The 20,032-nt window shown below is 40.9% G+C and overlaps 3 protein-coding genes across 19 annotated transcripts in view; 1 reads left to right on the top strand and 2 right to left on the bottom strand.

Moving 5' to 3' along the window:
* LOC136349586 (uncharacterized) overlaps positions 1–20,032 on the bottom strand; it is a 32,011-nt gene that overhangs the window by 3,744 nt on the left and 8,235 nt on the right. For 3 of the 8 annotated variants that reach the window (XM_066301244.1, XM_066301242.1, XM_066301243.1), the window contains one exon: positions 9,686–10,037. In XM_066301244.1, coding sequence (XP_066157341.1) covers positions 9,950–10,037 — 88 coding nt within the window. In that variant the 3' untranslated portion in view covers positions 9,686–9,949. Of the gene's footprint in view, positions 1–34; positions 227–9,685; positions 10,038–10,730; positions 11,120–11,161; positions 11,531–11,586; positions 11,767–11,822; positions 12,739–12,969; positions 13,268–13,458; positions 14,596–20,032 lie in introns of those variants that run through there. The other 5 variants (XR_010733837.1, XR_010733835.1, XR_010733836.1 and 2 more) reach the window with 5 other exon arrangements.
* LOC136349585 (uncharacterized) lies at positions 2,574–5,399 on the bottom strand. Its single transcript, XM_066301241.1, has 3 exons — positions 5,138–5,399; positions 4,702–5,083; positions 2,574–2,934 (listed from the first exon to the last, which is right to left on the bottom strand). The coding sequence occupies exons 1-3, from the start codon at positions 5,256–5,258 to the stop codon at positions 2,889–2,891; spliced, it is 549 nt and encodes a 182-aa protein (XP_066157338.1). The 5' UTR covers positions 5,259–5,399; the 3' UTR covers positions 2,574–2,888.
* LOC136349584 (uncharacterized) lies at positions 14,723–19,598 on the top strand. Of its 10 annotated transcripts, XM_066301235.1 has the most exons (5): positions 15,156–15,294; positions 15,349–15,730; positions 16,437–16,484; positions 18,075–18,111; positions 18,683–19,043. In XM_066301235.1, the coding sequence occupies exons 1-3, from the start codon at positions 15,174–15,176 to the stop codon at positions 16,480–16,482; spliced, it is 549 nt and encodes a 182-aa protein (XP_066157332.1). In that variant the 5' UTR covers positions 15,156–15,173; the 3' UTR covers positions 16,483–16,484; positions 18,075–18,111; positions 18,683–19,043. The 10 variants fall into 10 exon arrangements, 8 of the variants coding, with proteins under 8 accessions (XP_066157329.1, XP_066157330.1, XP_066157337.1 ...); XM_066301240.1 differs by lacking the exon at positions 16,437–16,484 and having other exon boundaries at positions 14,729–15,294; positions 18,683–19,044; XM_066301239.1 differs by lacking the exon at positions 18,075–18,111 and having other exon boundaries at positions 15,018–15,294.

Here is a 20,032-nt window from a genome sequence, read left to right as displayed (position 1 = left end):
GTAGTTCATCATAACTTTTTAGAACAGTCGTTACCTGAATTCCGTAAAGATATTTCCATTGGCAACCAAAAGTGCCACGTGGTTTATCCCCGATGGAGCACCAGCGCATTTTAGTAGGATCGCTCGCGAATTTCTAATGGAAACATATGGAGATCGCTGGATTGGTCGTGGCGGACCTCACTTGTGGCCAGCTAAATCCCCAGACTTAAACCCTCTGGACGACTTCCTGTGGGGTCGTTTAAAATCATTAGTTTACACTGATCCAATGGGAAACCCGGAAGATTTGAGAAATGGCATAATTAATGGGTGCGATTCAATAGAAAACAGTCGTGGTATTTTTGAAAGAGTTCGTCTGTCGGTAAGGAAAAGATTAAGTGCATCCGTCCAAACTGACGGCAGTCATTTCGAAGGATTATTGTGGCTTTTAGTAAACTTCACGAAAAACGTTTATCGCCCTGTATCTAGGAAACGAAGCATTTTTCCTATCGTCCTAATCGTCAATGGGTCAAAACCTTAAAATTACTCAAAGAATGGCCCCCTAAATTTTTGCCTAACATTTAGGAAACACACTGTGTATTACGTGCGCTTTTAAGGAGCCTTAACTAGTATCGATCGTATTAAAAAACTATCAAATTCTACCAAACGCTTTAAAAGTTATTTAACAAAAACCGACGTTCAGTGGCGTATCTTAAAAACTGGGAAAAAATCAAAGATAACTCTGCAGCAAAAAGTCTAATAAAAAAATTGTTTAAATAAAAGATATAAATTTTTTAAGGGTCCACGAGGATTTGCAAGAAATACGGGGTCGCTACTTGAACAAAAAGTTTGCTCTCGAAATGACGTTTTGGCTAAAAGTCGCCATCTTCAGGGCACGGGACACCCCCCCCCCCCCCCCTTCCGGACAACTTTCATTTGAAACTTTTTTCATATAATTTTTTTGAGCAATCTTCAATCACAGCTTTAAGGGGGACACCCTGTGTACAGGTGCGTCAGATGAGACTGAAGGAGCAGCAGCTACTAAAAAACTATTAAAGAACCTAATGAGAGAGCATTTGAAGGAGGGACATTGTCTGTTTACGGACAGCTTTACTTCACTGTACCGGGACTTAAGGGCAAACAGAGAGGACAATCCTGAAGCTGTTGTCAGAACAAAACTGCAGACGGGACGGACAAGGGCAGCATATCGAGACCTGTATAATGACTGGACAACGGAGGGACAGAAAAGAGTTACTCCGCATATCGTCAGGGTTTTCCATCGACTTGGTGCAAACACCAACTGAAAAAGGGAACATTAGGGACAAACCTGAAGCTATTGCAAAGTATAACAAATACATGGTTGGGCCAGATGGATCAAATGATTTCATATTACCCCCCCGTTCGAAAATCGTTGCGTTGGTACAAAAAAGGGAGGATTCACATGCTCCAGACATAGTTATATAATTCTTTCCTCCTCCACAGAAAAAAATCCAGGAAACATTTGTTATGCTATAAATTCCGTTTGGCAATCACAGAGGAAACGCTCCCAGAAGAGGGACCTTCTGAAAGGCAATCGAACACCTCTCATAACCGCACCCCTCGGAAAATCGAAATTCGCGAAGGTAAGGGCAGTAGGATAATGCGAAAAAAATGGAAAGTTTGTTGGAATGAAAGAGTTATGGAAGATTCGGCATATCACTGCACCCCATGTTCTGTTGAGCAGGTTTTTTTCGTTGCCGAGTGTTTTGAAGAGTGGCATAAATCCATGTTCACATGTCCGAGCATTCTTGCACAACTCTTTCATCATCCGAGAAAACAACTCTGTTTCGTTTTAGTTGGCGCACCCTATATTTGCTTGAACGGGTAAGAAGCCATAGATATGTGCCAAAGTTTAGATCATAGTTGTTTTTTTCCGGTTTGGGGAAACAGGTGTGTGGTTTGTTTGACTGGAGAAGGATGAGAGATAAGAATCTGCCAAAGAGAATTGGGAACATGAGACTAGAAGAGAAAACAGGGAGGAAGGTGCCTATCGGAGCTCGTGCCCCTGGCTTCTAGCTGGAGGACTATATAGAAATGGAAAAAAACTGTAATGGTTCGGAAGGGAATCTGCAAGAGCTAGATCGTGGCTGTTGGAGAAACTCCAACATAAAGATCGCTCTCACGCAATGCCCTAACATCTGAGCAATAAATAATAATAGACAGAAAACAGAATCGTTTCTCATCTCGTCGCTTTAACAGCCACTTCTCTCTCCTCTCTCGATTTCACAAGTTAGAATAAATCACTTTACCAACTTCTAACGCATCTCGTCGCAATAGAAATCTGTAGTTAATCATTTAATCGTCAATCAAACCCTGCATTCCAACTAGTCTGTGATTAAATTTAGTGTGATTCGTGTAACAGAGTTTCTGTACCTTCTCGAACTTTCGGATCTCCATTATTTCTTGACGGTGGCCCGTCTGATCCTTCGGCTCAAGTACAAAACCCCTCCGGCGTATTTGGATATCTCTGCGAGTGCCTAGTGAGGCAGTCGCCACCGTTAGGCAGGAACTCGGGAAGCCCCCGGCTTAAACAGTGGCACTAATTAATACACGACATGTTTGTTTCTATTATTTATATTCCAAATTTCAAGTAGTCAGCCCCTTTTCTTAGGCCGAGTCAGCATTACCAGGGTCCTTTCTTCACTGCCTCCCTGTCTAGTTAGTGTTTTTATTTTTTTTTTGTACGAGGAAAATCTTCTAAAGACACCCATGCCTGATGACGGAATGGCCGGGTAGTGTGGGATTCACTGTGTTATACTAAGCAGCGCCTACCCACTAAAAACCTCGTTTGCAGCTTTCCACCGTCGGCCGGAACTGTCCCTCGGGATAAAACCTCGGTTATGTGTTTTTATTTAGATACCTAACATTTATCGTTATAGTGTTGACGTTCCGGAATCAACCGGACTACTGGAACTATTGCTACAAAATGAACAAAACCTAAATATACTTGTATACATATACGGGGTGACTAGATAAGTGGGACAAGCAAATATCTTGAAATCGGGAGGATCTACAAGGAAAATGTTCAAACAAAGTCTTCTTTATTTTCATCCATACCACGTAAGTCTGCATCAAGAATTACATGGTGATGATTTCCGAAATCGAGTGACTTTTTGTACTTGGACACAAAGAAGACTCCATGAAAATGCACATTTTTTTTCAAATATACTATTTTCTGCTGAATCCTGCTTCACAAACTACGGTAAAGTGACTCGCCACAACGTGCATCATTAGTCGGTTGAGAATCCACGCCGGTTTCGTGAAGTGGAAAGTGTTGGATTCCCATCCACATCGCCATGTTATCTATGGTTGAGTCCGTTATATGTTAAATGTCTCAAAGCAAAACTCATAAAAGTATCAAACCGAAAGGGCGGTTCTGCGTTTGATTAGAAGAAACATAAAACAGACCCACGACATGTACCACCTAGTATGTTAAATAAATATCAGCGACTCGACCATTCGCAGAACTCATGAATTGACACATCAATGGCAAAATCCCATTAAGGTACATGTTTGGATCACTTTCACCCTGAAAATCCTGACCCATGGGAAGGTACCCACCAGGGCCCGGATTGGTCAACGAAGAAAAAACAGTTTGTTTTTACGAGAAACACACAAACGGTTTTTCCTCACCTTATAACCATTTTTTTTGTACTATTCAACCGTTAGAAACTAATAGAGACATTTGTTGACGTTAAGTAGTGAAGTTTCTCTCGCCCATCGTCCTGCTTTTTCGTGGCGGTATCCACGTATAAAATAACACCCGGTATCAGAGTATTCTTCCCCGGGACTCCAACAAAAGACAGCGACCGTGGACTCTGAACGTTTGGTGTGGTGTTTTAGGTACATATCTGATTGGGCCACGTTTCTTTTATGCAAACCTGAATGCAGAGAAATATCGTCATTTTTTGTTAGAAAATCTGCCACTCCTTCTCGAAGAAGTTAATTCAGGGCAAAGGTTGACAATGTGGTTTCAACGTGACGGTTGCCCCACTCATTATGCTAGAAATGTCAGAGAATTTTTAAACGAACGTTTCCCACAAAGATGGATTGGGCGCGGTAGTGTTGTTAACTGGCCAGCCCCATCACCAGATTTGACCTCAGCAGATTTTTTTTTTTAGGTCATTTAAAACAAGTAGTTTATAATCGAGTACCAAGTACTTCCAAACACATGAAAATTCGGATCGAAAACGCTTGCCGAAACATTACAACTGAAATGGTGGACAATACCAAACAATCACTTCAAAACAGAATTGTTAAGTGCCTTGAACCGTAGGGGAACCACTTCAAACATCTGTTGGACTGAATTTGTTTATAATAAATTAAAATTTACTACAAAATTAATAAAAGTTACAATAAATGAAAAAAGTTTAATGAAACGTTTTTTATTTTGTGTCTGTTATTATTATGAATTTCTTAAATTTTAGCACAAAATGTTTCAAGTAAAAACATTTTTACTGCCAACAAAAATTTCAAATCTTAAAAAAAAGTCGAGTGTTACATTTGAAAAAATGAAGTTGACCCCAAAGGACAGGTGAAGGTGACCTTGGAAAAAATTGACATTATAAAAAGTTGTGGCCCTGAAAATAAAGAAGACTTCGAACATTTTTTTGCATTTTTCTCGATTTCAAGATATTTACTTGTCCTACTTATCTAGAATCACCCTGTGTGCATGTAATTTCTCACCTAAACTGTAAAAACGTTTCCAATACTGCCACGAAGTTCTGCTTTTCTACCAGACTTGCGAATTGTAATGATACAGTCTGTTGTCCATGGTATATGTAAAGCTCTACAATCAGTGTGTGTTCATCTTCGTCGTCCGATTCACCGTTATCAAACGTCGTTATATCGATGTCCTTTAGACCAAAAAACACTTCCCCATTTTCGTCTTCAAATGACATAATGGCGCCCTGATATATTCTTACTACTACGTCTGCCATTTCGACAGCCCCTCTTTGGAACTTCACAACATTGAAGCTCGACATTTTCTTCTTCACTAACTTAGCCTTCTGTCGGTCACGTTGGAATTGACGAAAATCCATTATCAGTTTTTTCATATCCATTTTATCTAAAATAAAAACTATGTTCACTGGTTTTTATCACTGGTTTAATGCGTCCTAACCTATTCCGAATCCCATCGGCCGTCCGTCACTAAATCGTCTCGTCTGGTCCGAATAACAAGACCCAAGACGCACGCGTTGCATGTATAAATAGTTGCCTACTTTAAGTGCAGGATTGTACATATAATTATGCGGTGCCTTCAGAATTGTTTGTCCGTCACGTGATCAACAATGTAGACAACCAAACATACAACGGTTGGCGACATTGTTCAGTTGTTAGAGTCGGGCTTATAGGAGTTTGTGCATCCCGAGAGGATGTAGGAGAACGCAACGCGCAGTCGGTGCTAACGGGGTAATGGATGATTCCGTTACTATGCGTGCGCGTGGGAAAGAGCTAGTACCCAAACCCAACGAAGAAATACATCTTGGGTACTGACTACTCATTTGTACTATTTAACTATTTTATTTTTACGTCTACTTTTGCTACTCTGATTTTACCCCGCCTGAACTCTCGACCTTCGTGTAGATGATGGTCATGCCGTTTGTTTTTTGAAGCTGCCTAAGCCTTTTAATCTCCCGCCGCCGGCTTTCGTCAACAATGTCGGTGTCCTCTAGCTCCACCACAACTACCACTCGTGTAAGTGTCACTTGTCAGTGCGGGTTCTCGGAGTGGACGGCTCTCGAGCGGACAGCGCACCACACTGGAAATGAATTCACTAAATAAAATCAGCTGACAATCCTTGTTTATAACCTCGGGCCTTTGAGGGTTATGTTATTGTTATGATTAGATATTCTGCATGAACTTTACATTTATTTTAATCGTTATTTGCCAATAAAAACAAATCTGCTTTCCAAAATTTAATGCATTTTATTCAAACAGATAAAATAGAGAAGACACTAATTTTAAGCACTGAGAAGTAAATTAAAACTTAAGAAATTAGAACAATTATAGTTTACATTCATCATCAGCGGTTCGACTCGATTCTCCGTTATATTGCCTAATTTCCACGTTTTGGTTTCTACTTTTCCCTTACATTGCTTTCAGAACGGCATTAAACGCACCTTGGTACGTTTGCAACCAGGCATTTTCATCTCTTACCAAAATCTGATTTGGAGCCTCCATTAGACGAAAAAAAATTAAAATTTTCATTTCGATTTCTGGAAAACAAGTTACAACGAGTGCGACGCCTGTGTTGTGCGATTGACCGGAACGCCGGCGATCGTTGACAGTGTCGGTGAATGCACGTGATCGATTGGATTTGCCAGAGTTTGAGGAAATTTTTAAAAAATGTATACGCTTCGAGAACAAACAGACACGTTGCTCGCATTGGGATTTTGTCAGGGAAATGACCGTGACAGTGTCAGAGTTTATGCGGAAAGATTTCCGAATCGGCAAACTCCAAGCTGGAAAATTCTCGCGCGATCAGAGAGAAACCGCCGCGTTAACTGGCAGCGTCGCCGCTCGACGGTATCTACGTGGACGCCATGGGGGCGCTACCGGTAAAACGGAAGAAAGAAATTTTGAAGAATCTGGAGCAGAATGCTCGTAACAGCGTGGGAAGACTGGGGCTTCAACTTACCATACCGAAAACATCGGTGCATAGGACAATAAGAAAACAATCAATCCGTCCCTTTGTATCGTAATGTGGTGGAAAAATTCTACTTGTTCCATCTAACGGGTCAAACAGTATTTTCTGGTCGAGGAACGCATACCTGTTATACCTTTTCGGAATCTTTTTTTTTCAATGAGGAAAATCTTCAAAAGACACCCATCCGATCTAAGATGGAGGGCGTGTGGGATTCGTTTCTGAGAACGCTCACCCACCAAAAACCTCGTTGATCTCGTTACTCTTCCTGCGTCGGGACTGTCCCGGAGGGGTTTTCGTCGAACGCCAGGAAGAGTTTCGGTGTTGTTGATCTGACGTTTGGCTCGTAATTTTCTTGTCCATCTAATTGGCTTGCTATTTAAAGGTCGAAGGGAAGACCTTTTTTGGCTTGATGTCGTCTGGATATCTAACTGGGAACTCAGTTGGAAGGGGTCGCAATGACTAGGGGAGGTGTGGGGGCGAGTTTGATTTTTTTTCCGGCGGGTGGGGGGTTAAGTTATGGGGAGGTGTGTAAGGCCCGCCAGGGTCCGGGGGGTGTTTTGTTGTTTTTTTTTTTGTGGAGGGGTGCGTATAAAGAATTCTTTAGGTGATTGGGATTAGGGATCCGCAATACTACCGATCCCTAGGTGGTGTTTGTGTAATAGGTATAGGTTTCTGTAGCGTGTTTTCGGTAGGGATCTGTAATACTAGTACTACTGATTCCTAGGTGGCGGTTGTGTGGTGGGTGTAGGTTTCTGTAATGTGTTGTCGGTAAGGATCTGTAATACTAGTACTACTGATCCCTAGATAGCGGTTGTGTAGTGGGCGTAGGTATCTATAATGTGAAGTCGGTAGGGATCTGTAATATTTCTACTACACCATTTCAGAATCTAGAAGAACGGCGCTACTTTATGAGCCTGTGGGCTTCAAGATAGCTGCACATCCGTCGCTACACTGGAGGACAACAGTTACATAATAGAAATGGAGTTATCAGGAATCCGTTAAGATGAAAATGTTTTTTAAAAATCCGAAGCGTGCATGTAAAATCTATCGATGCGCTTTTGAACCATGACCATTGAGGAAACTAATACAGAAATTTTGCTTCTCTACTTGGAGTGGTGGAACAGTGATAGCACGAAATATCAAGTGATGTCAGTTTTGGTCGATTTTGAAAAAAGTGTAAATATCTCGAAATCCACGATACTTTCGTTAAGATTTAATTTTTTTCCGTTTTCTGACTTTCAAAGGATGGCTCTTCCATCAGGGGAAGTATTGTCGAAGGTTTACGGGACACCCCGTGTATTTTTTCCAAAGTTTTTAGACATTTTGTTATCGTATCACTTCGATAAATGCGATTTATTATATTTGGGACTTCCCTTTTCATCGCATCTAATGTATCATCCAATTCACTAACATATATCTCGTTTTTTAGATACTTCCGTAAAAAGGTGTCCAAAGGGGTGAGGTCTGGACTATTTGGTGGCCATGGAATTATTCCGTTTCTTGTTATCCATTCGTAATATTCCCCCGATTTAGGAAACCGCACACGAGATATGTGCTGTAGATTTTCGATTAAATCAAAAAAGTCTTCATTTAAAAACCCTTAATACCGTTGACTCGTCGAATACCACATCGCACGTCAAAATTTTTTCTGCCTTGGACTTTTATTTCTTTTATTAAATTTGGATTGCGGCTGGGCCAAGTACGCCTGTTTTGTCTGTCAAACACACCAACTGTTGAAAATATTACCTCATCTGTCTATAACACTTTTTTAAAGAAATTTAGATTGTCCATTTAGCAATTCAACATATAGTTACAACAATTTAGTCTGTTCTGAATGCGAATATCTGCTCATTTTTGCACAGCAGTAAACTTGTAAATTTTCATTTGGTTCTTTTTTTTTAACTTTATGTAGTAGTCATCTAGATAGATTCATTTGCACACTCCCAATGCCAAAAGGCACTGGGATTTTGCTTATATTATAGTTTAGAATTATCCGACTTCTCCTTACATTAACGGGCACAACTCTTCTTTGATTTTTAAAGATTTTGTTTCATGTATTTTATTTTCAATTTTTTTTAATGTCTTCCTGCTCGGTGTATTCCTATTGGGATAGACAAGAGCATGCTCCCACTGGATTGAAAAATCAAAATTTGTTGGGTTTAGAAAATAAAAAACATCTTTTGAAGCAATTTTTCTTATATTTTAAGTAAATTGACGAAGTTTAGTACCTTTCTTCTTCGGTATATAAAATTTTTCATAGAAAATATTAATTATAAACGCAATAAATTATTGAATTTAATTTTGATACAATCCATTACAATGACAAAACAAACAGTTACTACTGACCACACCAGCCAAATTGTTTTCAAAACTCACCAAGATACGCAGATGTATTGATAGAAAACTGCCAGTAAACCATACTGCACGGGAGCAAATACATATATCGTAGTAAACAAAATGATTCGGAATAATTTTCTACTCCATACCTCCCGAATTGCGAATAATGTGCAATTGATCATAGAGAATATAATTGGTTTTTTTTAACTAAGAAAATCTTCAAAAGACACTTCCGATCTTAGGTGGAGCGCGTGTGGGATTAGCTTCTGAGAGCGCTTCCCCACTAACACCCTCATCGATCCTCGTAAACCCTTGCCGTGCCGGTACTGTCCCTGTGGGATATTCTTCAAGCACAGGAAGAGCTTCGGTATATTTGATCTGGCGTCAGCTCGTACTTTTTTGCCCATATTGTTGGCTTGCATTTCAAAGTTAAAAAGTAAAAACTATCGAGGTTTGTTTTCACCTGGGAATCTATCTGTGACACAGCAGGAAGGGCTGCAGCGACTTCGGAATTTTTTTCCCTACTGGGTCCTAGGAGGTGGACTATGGTTAAGGTAGATTTGTGATGGACTGAAGCTAGGAATCTACAGTAGATTTTCCTATTGGTTCCTAGGTGGTTAAGGACGGGACGAACTGAACGTAGATTTTGGCTTTTGGACTTGAGGGCGGCAGTAAAACAACATGGAAGATTTATTTTTATTAACGTGCTTGGGGTTGGGTGGGCGTCGGTGCTTTCCTTCGTGACTGATTTGGCGGTAGTAAAACGCCTTGCAAACAAAACTGCCGTTTGTTATCCGCGATTCTCGCAGAATTAAGCGCTTTGTCGTTCCAACTGTTTCTTGAGTTTGACCATTTTCACGATGGCATTCCCGCAGCGGTTCCATGTTACTTTCCTGGTTAACGTCGTTTCTAACAAATTCCCCGGAGTCGGGGCGTTCACACATGCCTCTAGTTCAGCTTTTTGAGCCGCGAGACCGGGACGCCGCAAAATACAGTGGTCTGCGGTCTCTTCGACGCTGCACATCCTCCACTCCTGCTAGAAATGTCAGAGAAGTTTGAAATGAACATTTCCCACAAAGATGGATTGGGCGCGGTAGTGAATTTAACCTGGCCAGCGCGATCACAAGATTCGACTTCAGCAGATTTTTTTTGTGGGGTCATTTAAAACAAGTAGTTTATGATCGAGTACCAAATACTTCCAAAGACATGAAAATTCGGATCAAAAACGCTTGCCGACATATTACGACTGAAATGCTGGAAAATACCAAACAATCACTTCAAAACAGAATTGTTAAGTGCCTTGAACAGCACGGGAACCGTTTCAACCATCTGTTGGACTGATTTCTTTTATAATAAATTAAAACTTACTACAAAATTAATGAAAGTGTTAAAATAAATTAATAAAGTTTAATGAAATGTTTTTTATTTTGTGTCTGTTATTATTATGAACTTTGTTACTTTTAGCACAAAATGTCTCAAGTAAAAACATTTTTACTGCCAACGAAGGATTCAAATCTCCAAAAACAAATTGGGTGTTACATTTGAAAAAATGATGTTGACCCCAAAAGACAGGTGAAGGTGACGTTGGAAGAAACAAATTGACTTTAAAAAAGTTGAGGCCCTGAAAATAAGGAAGACTTCGAATACTTTTTTTGTAATTCTCCTCGATTTCAAGATATTTGCTTGTCCCACCTATCTAGAATCACTCTGTATGGATGGAATTTCTCACCTAAACTGTAAAAATGTTTCCAATACTGTCACGAAGTTCTGCTTTTCTACCAGACTTGCAAATTGTAATGATACAGTGTCCTGTCCATGGTAGATGTAAAGCTCTACAATCAGTGCTTGTTCATCTTCGTTGTCTGATTCACTGTTATCAAACGTCGTTATATCGGTGTCCTCTAGATGAGAAAACCCCCATTTTGGTCTCTGAAAGTCATATTAACGCCCTGATGTACTTTTACGATTACGTCTGCCAGTTCGACGGCCCCTCTTTGGTATTTCACGACATTGAAGCTCGACTTTTTTTTCTTTACTAATTTAGCCTTTTGTCGTTCACATTGGAAGTGACGAAAATCCATTATCAGCTTTTTCATATCCTTTTTATCAAAAGAAAAACTATCTTCACTGATTTTTATCACTGGTTCAATACGTACTAACCTATTCCGAGCCCCATCAGCCGTCCGTCACTCTATCGTATCGTCTGATCCCAATAACGAGACCAAAGACGCGCATTGCATGTATAAATAGTTGCCTACTTTACGTACAGGATTGTACATATAATTATACGGTGCCTTCATAAATGTTTGTCCGCCTCGTGATCAACAATGCAGACAATCAAATATACAATGGATGGCAACATTGTTCAGTTGTTAGAGTCGGGCTTATAGGAGTTTGTGCATCCCGAGAGGATGTAGGAGAACGTAACGCACAGTCCGTGCTAACGGGGTTATGTATGATTCCGTTACTAGGCATGCACGTTGGAAATCAACAAAATCATCAATCATCAAAATGATTAGCCCTATCATCCTAAAATCTATAAATTGTAGATTTGATATAACTTCACAAGAAAAAATCTTCAGGACTTAATCAGGGCATCTTGCTGGCCATACAATGGTTCTCCGTCCACTTATCGGTCTGTTTGGGAAATGTCTTTCAACACATTCTCGAACGGGAGCGGTATTGTAAGTAGGACAACCATCTCGCTAAAACCATACATCTCCTAAATTAATTCCTAATCGTTGGTTTGTTAGAATACTTTGTGCCTGGAACAAATCAAGGTATTTCAATCTATTCAAAGTACCCTCAATGAAAAACGGACCAATTGCAAAATACCTTCTTTTTTCACGAGGGAAATCCTCAAAAGACGTCCGACTTGGTGTCCTGGTGGCTGAATAGTGTGGGATACGCCTGCTGCGTCTACCCACTAAAAACCTCAGGTTGCCACTCTTGTCCTGCACCTACTCGGGACTGCCTCGCGGGATATAACGTCGATGAAGGCGGAGGATTAAGTGTAGTTGGTTCGTAGTCGCGCGACGAGGTTACGTTCGGTGCAGTGTGGAAACAAAAATCACAACGATCAGCCTCTTTATCTTCCCCTGCCTATCTTTTGCGAGTTCTTCCATCGAACAAAGCCAGGATTTAGTTATTCATTTATTTATTTATTTTTCATCTTTCAAACGGGTTACTGCATCCACCTCCCACTTGATTTGCCGATACTTCGACCTCCCGATGGTTATTACAGTTCGCCGCGCAGTTTCTCGTCAAAGTCTTGGAGTAGCCAGAAATTTGTGCTCCCTCTTTCGCTCGAGTTTGAACCGGACACTCGGAGTTTTTTGAACGGCCCCCCATTGCTGGAACTTCGGATTTTGCGTTCTCCGGTACGAGTGTGTAACCCCCCCCTTGAATTCGTCGATTTTTGTTCCGTCCTTCTCATTTAAATTCCCACATTCCGTGGTTTCTTTAATAAATTCTGTCCGCCATTTCGTCTAGAAAAAAAGACGCAAGTTTTTCTCGGAGTTCTCCGAGGAAGAAACCGACCAGAATTGGTTTTTCTAGATCCGACTATGTTTTTAGGAAAAATTTTGGATGGTTCCCCGTCGTTGGTTCTTCTGTTCGAATCGTCGCCAGTGTCGACTAAAACTTCCTCTAGGATCCGTCAAATTTTGTTCCGTCCTCGTCGTTTAATTTCCCAAACTCCGTGGTTTCTTTTGAATAAATTCCATCCGCCATTTCGTCTAGAAAAATCAAAATCTTAATGTTTGCCTGGACATTCGGTTCAAATTTTCCATTAACCAGCAATGAGTAAGGACTGAATTAGCGTGACCTAATAATGGAAACGTCGATTCATCCGTAAAAAGGACGTGTTTGATGAAATTTTCATGATTATTGGCCCTTTCCATCATTGTTTCACAAAAAACCAGCCGTATCTCATGATCTTCAGGAAAGATTTGGTTCATTTTTTTCACCTTGTACGAAGTGTACCCGTTTTTCCTCAAAACTCTGCGGGCGGTTGTACGTGACACATCTACTCGGTTCGTCATTTCATTGAGGGACTGATCAAGATTTTCCTCAACACTGGCACAAACCATGATTTCCTGCTCCTCCCTTTCATTGCTATCTTGTGGGGGGCGTTTATGATGCAGGGGCGAAACACATCCAGTCGTCTCGAAATTTTGAATGATACGACGCACTCTGATAACCCTGGGAACGGGCTGATTCTCAAAATGTCCTAAAAAAACTGCAACTGCCCCTTCTAAAGATTGCCTGGAATAAAATTATTTGATCACAAAAACTTTTTCTTCAATTGTAAAAATTTTCATTTTAGTCTATTTGTATTCACTATTATAGCAGGACACAGAAGATTAATTTATTCAAAAATTTGATAACAAGTGAAGAAAATAAAATTATTTTCAGCTTTATATTTCATGTATTCAACAAAAAATGTCTGGGCTCACCTTTAAGTATCGCCATGTTTTTAATACATTAGTTTATTAATATCATCAATCAAGCCCAAAGCCGTTTAAAAGCGAGTCGGCAACGTTGCAGAGCTCCCCCTGTCCATCGTACCAAGTGAGCAGTACTGCAAATGATCTTTTTCTTTTTGTGGGGTCACGACCCCAGGGGTAAAAAATCTTGCCAGAAGGCGATATTGGTGCCCCTGCAACGAGCCTGTGTAGGGTTTCACCCACTAAAAAACCCCGTGTAGCAAAGAATTTCGAGTTTGAAAGTTCGAATTTCTCGAGCGCACTTCTGTTGTTTCATATGTGAGCTAGCAGAGTCGAGCGGAACTATCGCCTTTTACTCTGCTTTCGCTCTAGGCCTTTTCTTGCCTATCTGGGAGACATTTGATACCTCTCCTTTCTTTTGACTGGAATTACCTCCCCAATGTGGAGTTCTTCTGCCCTCTTTTGTCCGTCTGGATGCTTCTTTCTTCGTTCATTTGATTGATGTGTTTGTGCTTTTTACGAAGATGGGTCAGAAGAACTAGGCAAGCTATTCCGGTTTTTTTTTCATCATTGCGGAAGAAGCCTTATGGCTCTGGTCTTTACTTCTCGCCTGCAATCGTTTGCTTGGTCACATGCAGGTCTGTTCTTTATCGTCATCTGTTATCTTGTAACTGATGTTTTGGTCTTTTGTGCAGAATGGCTTGCTCCAGAGTGTAATCTGTTGCTTTCCTTATCAGTTCGTTTCGGTGTTGCTCCACTGCTTGGAATGTCTCGATATCATGTTCTTTCATGATGTCCATCATTGTTTTGATCTCTTTTTATTGCCTGGTTGCAAACGTACCAAGGCGCGTTTAATGCCGTTCTGAAAGCAATGTAAGGGAAAAGTAGAAACCAAAACGTGGAAATTAGGCAATATAACGGAGAATCGAGTCGAACCGCTGATGATAAATGTAGACTATAATCGTTCTAATTTCTTAAGTTTTAACTTACTTGTCAGTACTTAAAATTAGTGTTTTCTCTATGTTATCTGTTTGTATAAAATGCATTAAATTTTGAAAAGCAGATTTGTTTTTATTGGCAAATAACGATTAAAATAAATGTAAAGTTCATGCAGAATATCTAATCATAACAATAACATAACCCTCAAAGGCCCGAGCTTATAAACAAGGATTGTCAGCTGATTTTATTTAGTGAATTCATTTCCAGTGTGGTGCGCTGTCCGCTCGAGAGCCGTCCACTCCGAGAATCCGCATTGACAAGTGACACTTACACGAGTGGTAGTTGTGGTGGAGCTAGAGGACACCGACATTGTTGACGAAAGCCGGCGGCGGGAGATTAAGAGGCTTAGGCAGCTTCAAAAAACAAACGGCATGACCATCATCTACACGAAGGTCGAGAGTTCAGGCGGGGTAAAATTAGAGTAGCAAAAGTAGACGTAAAAATAAAATAGTTAAATAGTACAAATGAGTAGTCAGTACCCAAGATGTATTTCTTCGTTGGGTTTGGGTACTAGCTCTTTCCCACGCGCACGCATAGTAACGGAATCATCCATTACCCCGTTAGCACGGACTGTGCGTTGCGTTCCCCTACATCTTCTCGGGATGCACAAACTCCTATAAGCCCGACTCTAACAACTGAGCAATGTCGCCAACCGTTGTATGTTTGGTTGTCTACATTGTTGATCACGTGACGGACAAACAATTCTGAAGGCACCGCATAATTATATGTACAATCCTGCACTTAAAGTAGGCAACTATTTATACATGCAACGCGTGCGTCTTGGGTCTTGTTATTCGGACCAGACGAGACGATTTAGTGACGGACGGCCGATGGGATTCGGAATAGGTTAGGACGCATTAAACCAGTGATAAAAACCAGTGAACATAGTTTTTATTTTAGATAAAATGGATATGAAAAAACTGATAATGGATTTTCGTCAATTCCAACGTGACCGACAGAAGGCTAAGTTAGTAAAGAAGAAAATGTCGAGCTTCAATGTTGTGAAGTTCCAAAGAGGGGCTGTCGAAATGGCAGACGTAATCGTAAAAGTACATCAGGGCGTTGCTATTATTTTCAAAGACGAAAATGGGGAAGGGTTTTTCAGTCTAGAAGACACCGATATAACGGCATTTGATAACGGTGAATCGGACGACGAAGATGAACACACACTGATTGTAGAGCTTTACATATACCATGGACAACAGACTGTATCATTACAATTCGCAAGTCTGGTAGAAAAGCAGAACTTCGTGGCAGTATTGGAAACGTTTTTACAGTTTAGGTGAGAAATTACATGCACACAGGGTGATTCTAGATAAGTAGGACAAGTAAATATCTTGAAATCGAGAAAAATGCAAAAAAATGTTCGAAGTCTTCTTTATTTTCAGGGCCACAACTTTTTATAATGTCAATTTTTTCCAAGGTCACCTTCACCTGTCCTTTGGGGTCAACTTCATTTTTTCAAATGTAACACTCGACTTTTTTTGAAGATTTGAAATTTTTGTTGGCAGTAAAAATGTTTTTACTTGAAACATTTTGTGCTAAAATTTAAGAAATTCATAATAATAACAGACACAAAATAAAAAACGTTTCATTAAACTTTTTTCATTTATTGTAACTTTTATTAATTTTGTAGTAAATTTTAATTTATTATAAACAAATTCAGTCCAACAGATGTTTGAAGTGGTTCCCCTACGGTTCAAGGCACTTAACAATTCTGTTTTGAAGTGATTGTTTGGTGCATGCACAAAAATGTGCATTTTCATGGAGTCTTCTTTGTGTCCAAGTACAAAAAGTCACTCGATTTCGGAAATCATCACCATGTAATTCTTGATGCAGACTTACGTGGTATGGATGAAAATAAAGAATACTTTGTTTGAACATTTTCCTTGTAGATCCTCCCGATTTCAAGATATTTGCTTGTCCCACTTATTTAGAGTCACCCTGTACATGTATACAAGTATATTTAGGTTTTGTTCATTTTGTAGCAATAGTTCCAATAGCCCGACTGATTCTGGAACGTCAACACTATAACGGTAAATGGTTTGTATCTAAATAAAAACACATAACCGAGGTTTTATCCCGAGGGACAGTTCCGGCCGACGATGGAAAGCTTTTTTTTTTTATAGAGGAGGGAAACCTTCAAAAGGTACCCGGTCTGATGTTACAGCGACCGGGTTATGTGGGATTCGTCCCTGAGTGAGACGCCTACCCATTAAAACCCTCCTCTCTTCACCCTGGGTCCCCCCCGGAACCGCCGCTAGGCATTACTTCAGGGGGCGGGGGGGGGGGGGGGGGGGGGACCATACATTACGAATGGCAACTACCCTCTCCTTCCGAGGAGTTTGTCGCCATTCTCTCTGCAGCCCTCGCTTCTCATATTGCCCTCCTAAATACTCACCATCTTCCGGTTCCAGACATATGTCCCTCCATGTCGCACAACACACACCACTCCCTCGCCTCACATTCCTTCCTTTCATGACCCTTTTTTCCACACCTATAACAACACCCCCTTCTCTCTTCCCCTTTACAATCCGCAATCAAATGTCCTATATCCCAGCACCTTAAACACTTCCTCACATTCAATTTCCTCTCGATTCTACATACAGCCCATTCGATCTTAATGTTGGGATTCTTCAAAAGAATCTCCCCCCATCTATCCTTCATCCTAACCGTGCATGCCATCATACATCCCCACATGGGTCTTAACTCTCCCACACAAAATTCATTTTTGCACATCCCTTGCAGTCTCTCCGTCAGCGCCTTTTCCACATCTTCCCTTTTAGCCGAATTATCCAACCCTCTCACAAACACAATCATCCATTCATTCATACCTGGCCCTACAGCTCTCACTTTCCTACCCAACTATTTAAATTTCCTTCTTCCTCACCCATTGTCACCACCACTCTTCCATCCTTACTCGTTCTAATTCCAGTCACTTCTTCCGCTACACTCAATTCATTTAATATCTTTTTAACCTCCAGAATCGCGTCATTCCCTCCTTCATCCTTTTTCCTATCAACAATCATCGCGTAGGTCCTTTTCTCTCTTTTCCTCCTCTCCTTATTTACTCTTCCTCCCGTTTTCTCATATATAACTGCCCTCGTTCCCGTTCCATGCCACACACTCTCTACCATTTTCCTCCATCTGTCCATTTCCATTCCTTCCAGCCCATGCATTGCTATTATTTCTTCTCCCTCCGTCTCCCTCCTTACTTCCAATAACCTTTCGAATATCTTCTCCTCCTTTCCTGCATACCTAATTTTAATGATCCTACTTTTATTTTCCTCAATCTCTTTCCCCTTCTTTTTGACCCTACTGCTGAACTCCGCAACCCCTATATCCTCCTCTATCTCCTCCAACTCTCTATATCTATTTTTAAACCTTACCCAGACATCCATCTCTTTTCCATTCACTCCTGGCCCCTCAACCACCACTTTCGTTTCCTTTCCACCCGTTTCCAGCAGGTCTCCTACCTCTAAGCACACATTCGTGTACTCTTCCTCTTTCCACTCCCTATTTTCCTGCTCCACAAACTCCTCATACCTATCCGTTCTCTCCACTTCCCCAGTCTGTGTACCCATTTCCCTTTTTTCTGTACTTACAATAGTTTTTTTCTGTTTCAGGTCGTTCTCCCTCTTCATCCGTCTGGACGTCAGCCTCGTAAGTGAGGATTTCTTGCCTTTCATATTTATTTCTGTTTATAAAATCTTTAATTATATTTTTATTTAAGTCTTTAATTTGTTTTTCTAATTTCCCCGTTATCTCTTTTATTTCCCTCTTTGTGTTGTTTTCAATGTACCCTTTTAACCCATAAACTAATTTTGTTATCGCCCCCAATCCTTCTTTTAAGAGATACACCTCCAGACACTCCTTCCGCTTATAGGGTAACTCACCTTTTCCTTTTCTTATCGCTTTCTGTAACGGTACTTACCTTTTTTCCCCTTTTTCCAATACTATCTCTTCTTCCCTCTGTTCCTTCCACCGTACGCTCTAGCCACTCGTCCCAAACCAGGTCAATGGTCCCTACTGACGATGTCCTCCCTCTCCTCTCCTCACCCCTCAAAGAGTATTTCTGCCCCCCCCCCCCCCCCCCCGAATCCGCGGGGCCGGCGGTGACCATCGGGGCTTGCACCCGATCGGAGTCACCGGCAGGATTTTTACCTGCCTGGGGTATTTTGTTTTTATCCGTACTCATCATTAATTTGTTTAATTTTAATTTTCTTTGTTTCAGGAATAGGATAACACTAGGATTCTCCGAAGAGCGGAATTTAAAGGATCTAGGTAAGTAGGACAAATCATACTTTGGGAGGTAAGTATAATTTCAGCTAAGGTATCCGTGGGCTCGCCACGCCCATACCCACAGTGTCGACGGTGGAAAGCTGCAAACGAGGTTTTTAGTAGGTAGGCGCTGCTTAGTATAATACAGTGAATCCCACACTACCCGGCCATTCCGTCATCAGGCATGGGTGTCTTTAGAAGATTTTCCTCGTACAAAAAAAAAATAAAAACACGAACTAGACAGGGAGGCAGTGAAGAAAGGACCCTGGTAATGCTGACTCGGCCTAAGAAAAGGGGCTGACTACTTGAAATTTGGAATATAAATAATAGAAACAAACATGTCGTGTATTAATTAGTGCCACTGTTTAAGCCGGGGGCTTCCCGAGTTCCTGCCTAACGGTGGCGACTGCCTCACTAGGCACTCAAAGAGATATCCAAATACGTCGGAGGGGTTTTGTACTTGAGCCGAAGGATCAGACGGGCCACCGTCAAGAAATAATGGAGATCCGAAAGTTCGAGAAGGTACAGAAACTCTGTTACACGAATCACACTAAATTTAATCACAGACTAGTTGGAATGCAGGGTTTGATTGACGATTAAATGATTAACTACAGATTTCTATTGCGACGAGATGCGTTAGAAGTTGGTAAAGTGATTTATTCTAACTTGTGAAATCGAGAGAGGAGAGAGAAGTGGCTGTTAAAGCGACGAGATGAGAAACGATTCTGTTTTCTGTCTATTATTATTTATTGCTCAGATGTTAGGGCATTGCGTGAGAGCGATCTTTATGTTGGAGTTTCTCCAACAGCCACGATCTAGCTCTTGCAGATTCCCTTCCGAACCATTACAGTTTTTTTCCATTTCTATATAGCCCTCCAACTAGAAGCCAGGGGCACGAGCTCCGATAGGCACCTTCTTCCCTGTTTTCTCTTCTAGTCTCATGTTCCCAATTCTCTTTGGCAGATTCTTATCTCTCATCCTTCTCCAGTCAAACAAACCACACACCTGTTTCCCCAAACCGGAAAAAAACAACTATGATCTAAACTTTGGCACATATCTATGGCTTCTTACCCGTTCAAGCAAATATAGGGTGCGCCAACTAAAACGAAACAGAGTTGTTTTCTCGGATGATGAAAGAGTTGTGCAAGAATGCTCGGACATGTGAACATGGATTTATGCCACTCTTCAAAACACTCGGCAACGAAAAAAACCTGCTCAACAGAACATGGGGTGCAGTGACATGCCGAATCTTCCATAACTCTTTCATTCCAACAAACTTTCCATTTTTTTCGCATTATCCTAT

The sequence above is a fragment of the Euwallacea fornicatus genome, chromosome 38, assembly GCF_040115645.1.
Source record: "Euwallacea fornicatus isolate EFF26 chromosome 38, ASM4011564v1, whole genome shotgun sequence".
NCBI lineage: Eukaryota > Metazoa > Arthropoda > Insecta > Coleoptera > Curculionidae > Euwallacea > Euwallacea fornicatus.
Note: the sequence above shows the minus strand (reverse complement) of the source record. Positions and strands in the feature narration are given on the sequence as shown.